Source organism: Trichosurus vulpecula, chromosome 9 (genome assembly GCF_011100635.1).
Source record: "Trichosurus vulpecula isolate mTriVul1 chromosome 9, mTriVul1.pri, whole genome shotgun sequence".
NCBI classification, from domain to species: domain Eukaryota; kingdom Metazoa; phylum Chordata; class Mammalia; order Diprotodontia; family Phalangeridae; genus Trichosurus; species Trichosurus vulpecula.
In genome coordinates this window covers 77,073,219-77,080,212 of record NC_050581.1, presented here as the reverse complement: position 1 = coordinate 77,080,212, position 6,994 = coordinate 77,073,219, and the positions used below count along the sequence as shown (strand labels likewise).

Sequence of the window (6,994 nt, the reverse complement as noted above, 5' to 3'; positions counted from 1 at the left end):
CCGGTGGGGCTTTTAGAATTGGCTATGGCGACTCGCTCCTGGGTGGGGGTGGGGGGGTTCTTCCCCACACTTTCCCTTCCCCCTCCCCGCCCCCGCCCCTGCATCCCTCTACATCCTTTCTTCCTCCCGAGCTGTCATCTCGGGCAGCGGGCGGAGCTTGCCGCGGCAGTTCGCGTCCAATCGCAGCGTCGGGTGGGGCTTGAGGCTGTCTCGGCCCGCTACCCGCAGCCTGGGGATCTCGGTGCGCTCCCCACCTGCCCGCCCGCACCGGGGAGCGGGGGTCGGTTCGGCGACCGCCCGGAGGGGTTGGGGGGGCAGCGGTGCGGGCGGGGCCTGGAGGCGTCGGAACCCGGCTGCGCCTAACGGGGCCGGGAGGAGAGCAGCTCAGCCAGGTGCGGGGGGACCTGGGCGGGCCGGGCGCGGGCTGGGGCTGGGAGGCGGGAGCGGGACTCGCGGGGGCGCCCCGCCTCTGCGCCCCCATGCTCCGGGTCTAGAGCATCAATCAACCCCTCTCTCTCCGCCAGCTTCCACCCGAGGCTCCCTCCCTTCTGTTCTCGCCTGGGGGAGGGGAGGCTGCAAAGCCAGGCGGTGCTCTCCCCTCCCCCCCTCCCCTTCCCCCTTCCTAACCACCCCTCTCCGCACCCCATCGACTCTCAGGCTGACCCTCCTCCCATCCATCCATTGAGACTTGATCTCCCCTCAATACCCCACAGGGATGACAATTCCTCCCTTTCCCAGACCCGTGCTTGACCCACTGACCCCCCCTCCTATTTTACCCCAGGAATAACTACACCCCCCAGGATGTTGCAAAGGAACCAGAAATTGCTTCTGCAAGTGGCCTCCTTGCTCCTCTGTGCTTGCGCCGGCCTCAGACTGCTTCTGCCCCGGTGGTGAGGGGCTAGGGCTGCTGCATGAGGGGTGGAGAGCTTGGGAGGGTCGGGGAGGAAAATTGTTCATACGCCAGTAAAGGTCCATGGTATCTTTGGATGTACAAAAGATACATCACTAACCAGGCCATAATCAGGAGCTCCTGGATCAGGGCAGGTGCTTTTCTAGGCATAGAGCAGGAAGAGGGAAAGATGTGTGTGCGTGGGTGCTCCTTGGACCTCACCCCACCCACCCCTTGCTCCCTCTTGGCTGATCAATGATCTCTGATTTTTTTTTTTGGTCTTTTGCTTTCTCAGCCTGGAGCCAACATCAGGCAGGCCCTGGGGTGAAGCAGGTAGCCAGCCATCTCCTGAACCGATTGAGGAGAGCACTCTGGGGTCTTGGTCCCAGAGGTTGACTGGGGAGGTTCCTCGAAGAGATGAAACAGGAGTGATGAAGGTTGTCCACCTGGACATGAAGGGAGCTGCTCCCAGGGTATCGTATCTGGAACAGGTGAGACAGTTGGCTAGGATGGCCGAGTCGCCTCCACTGATGAGGGAAGGGATCTGGGAAGGGGCTGTGCTGAAGGGGGAGGGACAATGACTTTCAGGGCAAATGGAAGAATCCAAGTCCCTCTGACCTGTTGCCCTCACTCTTGTCCCCCCAAGCTGTTTCCACTTCTGTCCCGGCTCGGGGCAGATGCTGTGCTGATTGAATATGAGGACATGTTCCCTTTCCATGGGGACCTGGAGTTGTTACGTTCACCCCACTCCTACAGGTGGGAAGGGGGTTGGGTTTGTGGGGACTGATGGAGGAGTGGGGCTGTGGATTTAGGAGGCCCTAGGATCTGAGAGAGGATCCTGATAAGGGAACAGGATCAGTCTGTGGGAACTGAATTAGATGGGGGGGGATGTATTACAACCATGGGGTTCAATAAGGGAGGTTGCCCAGAGATGTGGGGATCCTCAGCATCTGATAGGGGAAGGAGACCAGGGCGGTAGGGTCTGATAGAGGGAGGAATCTGTGGGGTTTAATGTAGAAGGCTGGCCATTAGGTAGAGGGAGCCAGGAGTAAGAGTGGCAGGGGATGGGAGCCATGACAATGGGGCTACTGGGGGCCTGATAAGGACCCTGGTATCCTTAGTAAGCATGACATTGAGCGCATACAGCAGTTGGCAACACAGAACCACCTGGAAGTGATTCCCCTGGTGCAGACATTTGGGCACTTCGAGGTACCAGCCCCCTGCTCCCTGCCCCAGCCCATGAGTCTATTAACCTGACCTCAGAATCTGGCAATTGATCCTCATCCTGGCCCATAACCTTTGATGCTTGACTAAGATCCTCCAATCTTAATCCTGACCAGGGATCCCAGGGGCCAGTGACTTTTCAGGGTTGGGGGGATGATCCCAGAAGGGCAAAGGGAAGAGTCCACAGCTCTCTGACCTGTCCCCCCTCACCCTGGTCCCCCCAAGCTGTTTCTACTTCTGTCCTGGCTCAGAGCAGATGCTGTACTGATCAAATATTAGGACATATTCCCTTTCCATGGGGAACTGGTTGTTGCCCCCTAAATTCTCAGCTTCTCTGATCCCCTTCTCCCCTTACCTCTTCATCTTGGTGTTTCTCAATCTAGTTTGTGCTGAAGCATGAGAAGTTCTGGCCCCTGCGGGAGGTGGATCGTTATCCCAGCACCCTGAATCCTCACGCGCCTGGGGCGATGCCACTAATCAGGGCCATCCTGGGCCAGGTCCTGGACCAGCATCCTCATGCCCGCTGGTTACATGTGGGAGCTGATGAGGTCAGAGCTGAGAGAGGGAAGAGAGATGGTGGAGAGTCCTATGGGGAGCTGTCGGACCAGGCTTTGGGGGTCTTGCCTGAGCTGATCCATCTCCCCTTGGGATGCAGGTGTTCCACCTGGGTGAGGGTGCAGACTCCCGTGCCTGGCTACTCCGCCATGGGGAAGATGTTGGTCACATGTACTTGAACCATGTTCGAGAGGTCGTGACCTTCCTGAGCTGGCGCCACCCAGGGCTTCGACTGCTACTTTGGGATGATGTGCTTCGAAGACTCCCACCCCAGGCCGTCCGAGGCAGGGGGACCCCAACCCTGGGATCCCCCAATTTCTAGGAATCCTGATATTCCCTCATTGGCATTCATCTTTCAACTCTGGGTTGAGGGTCTGGGTCCCCTTCCCATCCCAGAGACCCTGACCTTCCCTCATTGGCATTCATCTCTCAACCTTCCAGGGTTGGAGGATGCTAGGAATGCTACCAACTCTGGGCCCTGGTATCCCCCTTCCCAACATGGAGACACTTATCATTCCATCATTGGTATTTTCCCCACAACTCTAGAATTCCAGAGTCCTCTGATCCCAGAGACCTTGACCTTCTCTCATTGGCATCCATCCCCCAGCCCTGGGACCCCTCCTTGCTCCCCAGTGATAGGAATACCCCTAACCCTAGGATCCTGGAAACCCCCATTTTAGAGGCCCTAACTTTCTCTTACTGGCATTTGTTCCCCAACCCTAGTATCCTGGGATGCCCCCATCTTAAAGACCATTTTCTTCCTTCATTGGCAATTGTCCCTCAACCCTGGAATCCTAGGGTCCCCCCATCCCAGACACTCTCACTTTGCCTAGTTGATATTCATACTTTGGATTCTGGGCCTCTGGTGTCCTGGAATATTCCCATCTTACAGACCCTGACATTCCTTCATTAGAATCTATTCCTCAGCTCTAAGACATTCTCCTCTCCCCATCCCCAGGACTCCTCTAAGGCCTTTCCATGCCCAAGAACTGGTTATGGAAGGTCCTCTCAAACCCCAAGACAGTTTGGACTGCTGTGGAGGGGGGGAGGGTGGAGGGACAAGACCCAGATATGGAGGAAACTTTGGCATGCTTTGTCCCTGCCTTGGGGTTGGTCTCCTCAGCACCCTCTTAATAGTCTTTCCTGTTCTCCTAGAATCGGGGATCCCTCAACTTGCAGACCCTATGATATGGTTCTATGACCCTGACTTGGACACTGACCAGATTGGTGAGCATGTGGCCTGTCAGAATTGGAGTCATATGCCCCGCTGCCCTGGTTGTTAGGTGGGCCAAGGCTGACTTGTGACTAGCTATATTGCCCTCCCTTAACTGGCCTAGGACAACGTGAGATAGTAAAGGTGGTAAAGATGCTCCTCTTGATCCCCTGGATGAGTGGACCCTCCCCAGACCCCTTGATAGCAGCATCCCCCTACTCCGGCTTTCTAGGTTCTTATACTCCTTGTGTTCCCCCCACCCCCAGGACGGATCATTGCTAAATATGCAGAAAGTGGCTTCCGCAGTCTGTGGTTTGCCAGCTCCTTCAAGGGTTCCACTGGCCCAGCCCAGATGTGGACACCTCTTAGCCATCACCTGAGCAACCAACTGTCGTGGCTCCGTGTTCTCCGAGCACTGCAGGCTGCATCTGCTGGCCCCCACGTTCGGGATGCCCACCCTATCCGCTGCCAGGGCATTGTTCTGACTGGTTGGCAGAGGTGAAGGCTTAGGCTGAGGGCAGAGAGGGGTGGGATGGGGTGAGAATGGGAAATTATCAAGCATCTACTACAATGTGTCAGGCACTTCGCTAAGTGCTGAGGATACAAAGAAAGGTAAAAAGCAGGGTACCTGCCCTCAAGAAGTTGCATTCTAATGGAGAGTCTTGGGCACATCTCTGGGTCTCTCTTCTCTTCCTCTTTTCAGGTATGACCACTATTCTGTGCTGTGTGAGCTGCTCCCTGTGGCTGTTCCTTCCTTGGCCATCTGTCTGCAGACCCTAGTTGCTGGTATGGCTTTTGTTCCAGGGTGGTCATTCCCAAGATGTTGGGCTTGAAGGGAATTTAAAGACTTTCTCATCTTGCTCCCTCCTGAGTGTTACAAATGAGAGTCCCAGGACTACTTGGAAAAGTTTTGGGAGAGGAGACTGGACACCAGCTGGGACTTTACACCTCCCTTCCGTAGTTCTTCCCCTCTCCCCTCCCATCCACCCTCAACCCTCATTAGTTGGTTTTCTGCCAGTTCCTTAACACATATGGGAAGATACTAGGTAGCCCTGAGGATTTGGTCATAACCATCGTAACTCATGTCTGTAGCACTATAAAATTTATAGAGCAGTTTACTCATAAAAACCCTGTGAGGTTGATACTATACATATAATTATTCCCATTTTACAGAAAAGGAAACTGAGGCTGGTGTTAACCATCAGCTTGGCCAGCCAGGGAGAGGGGAGACAATGCCCAAGAAAGTGTGGTTTCCCTCTTTCTATATGTACTCTGGACTTTAGTTACCATTCTTAGACAATCAGACAGTTGCTATTCACAGTGACTTTCCCAGAGAGCAGAAGGAACTTGCCTAGAGTCATGCACTGAATTAGATTTCAACCCCTCTGGTGTGGACAGGGCAGCTCACCTGGATCACCTGGTTTTTTTCCCCCCTTTCCTTCCATTAGGAGAATTCACTGAGGTGACCAAGAAGACGGTCATGGAGCTTCTGGGGTTTCAGTCTATCAATCTGGAGTCCAGCACCTGGTGGGGAAGGTCATGGGCCAGACTGGGGTGTGGGTTCCCTAGTTAGGGCTCTGGGAGGGGCTCTGCATGCCAGCCTGGAGACCACTGCTTGATGGGAGCCTGGGGCAGGGCTTGGGGAAGAAGGAAGTTGGGAGAGGATGGGGAGGTCCAGTTTAGCATGTCGGTCTGAAGTCTGGCCGAAGACTAACCTCTTTCCAGTCCAGGTCCTGCTTGATCCTCTTCCCTTCCTATCCATAGCCAAGGAGATGGTATGTTTCCTGGGGCCGAGGTCTATCACCTGGTGGAACAAGTCAAGGATTTGAAGGAGACTGGGCTGAGAGCTCTGGAGGAGGACAGGTACCTCCTACATCCACCCCTCTGACCGCTCCCCCCCACCAGGGAGGAGGAGGGAGCAGCTCCTGGTGCCTCATTCCTGAGAACCCTTGGGGGGAGGACTTTGAGAAGAACTGGGTGGTCTGGCCCCCAACCCCCATTCTCCTCTTAGTACATGAAAAATGAGAGGGCAGGGGACGTATGACCAGTTGCTGAAGTACCCTGTTCTGCCATTGTGTACCTCTAGCACAGCTCAGGGCTGGTTCAGCCCTTACCATCGTAAAAATCGGTTTGGGAATCCTCAGAATCTGGAGGCCTTTGGCCGAAAACTGGCCAAGTGAGTAGTGTGTGCGGGGAAGGAATGATGCTGAGGCTGACTCCTCAGGGTTTTCAGAGAGCAGTGGAGAGCCTGAAGCTGATGTCCATGGGCTAAGGGAGGACTGATTTCTGGAGGCTGGTGGGGGGAGGGTGACCTATGGATGTCCTCATTTCCTTCCCTCAGGGTGTCCGAGGCCTGGGAGACCCTGCTGCCGACCCTGCAGATGCATTTGGGTGTTGTGTTCTACTCTAATACTGTGGAGGAGTGGTTGGAGGAGTATGTGTTACCAGAGCTAGAACCCTTGAGGGCTATGGTGCGGGATTACCAGGATCTCCTCCAGCTGAAAGGGAAACCAGGAGGGGCCCGGCCTGGGGAGGTTGTGCTGAATCCCCAAGTCAACCCTACTCCAGGCCCCGGCTTCCGAGGGCCCCGTTCCAGGAGGGAGAGTCCAGGTGATGGCTCATTCGGGGGCTGAGGTGCATGGTGGTGGTGGGCTCCCTCTGAGGGAGATGGGAATATAAAACTGACTTTGAGGATTAAAAGGTATTTTCTTAAATGAGCTTCTGAAGAATCTTTCCTTTTTCTTTTTGAGGGGAACTGGCAGTGGGTGGGAAGGGGTCAGATTCGAGTCAACACATCTTTACCTGGTCCTCTGTGATGGGCCACTCTGGAGAGGAGACTCATGGAATCACAGAATTTTAGAATTGGAAGAAACCTTCCTAAATTATAGGTGACCTGGAGTTCAACATAATATTCTAGGTGTAGTCTGATTGTGGCAGAATACATTCCTTATTCCACAGAATTTTAGCATTGGAAGGAACCTTCCCAAATTATGATGACCTAGAATTCAATGTAATATTCTAGGTATAGTCTGATTGTGGCAGAATACATTCCTTATTCCACAGAATTTTAGCATTGGAAGGAACCTTCCCAAATTATGATGACCTAGAGTTCA

General features: G+C 54.5%; 1 protein-coding gene across 1 annotated transcript; it reads left to right on the top strand.

Moving 5' to 3' along the window:
* Nucleotides 1–207: 207 nt before the first annotated feature.
* Nucleotides 208–6,598, top strand: LOC118830648 (hexosaminidase D-like). The gene is made up of 14 exons (XM_036737549.1): nucleotides 208–392; nucleotides 782–890; nucleotides 1,185–1,380; nucleotides 1,536–1,645; nucleotides 2,011–2,098; nucleotides 2,497–2,661; nucleotides 2,769–2,952; nucleotides 3,824–3,895; nucleotides 4,148–4,379; nucleotides 4,585–4,667; nucleotides 5,330–5,408; nucleotides 5,646–5,744; nucleotides 5,968–6,057; nucleotides 6,223–6,598. Exons 2-14 carry the CDS (start codon nucleotides 802–804, stop codon nucleotides 6,512–6,514), a joined length of 1,779 nt encoding a protein of 592 aa, XP_036593444.1. The 5' UTR covers nucleotides 208–392; nucleotides 782–801; the 3' UTR covers nucleotides 6,515–6,598.
* Nucleotides 6,599–6,994: the final 396 nt, after the last annotated feature.

Coding starts and splice junctions, on each gene's coding strand:
- LOC118830648 (XM_036737549.1), top strand. CDS start 802: ATGTTGCAAAGGAACCAGAAATTGCTTCTGCAAGTGGCCTCCTTGCTC. Junction 1,381..1,535: donor GGGTATCGTATCTGGAACAG/GTGAGACAGTTG, acceptor TGTCCCCCCAAG/CTGTTTCCACTTCTGTCCCG. Junction 4,668..5,329: donor TCTGCAGACCCTAGTTGCTG/GTATGGCTTTTG, acceptor TCCTTCCATTAG/GAGAATTCACTGAGGTGACC.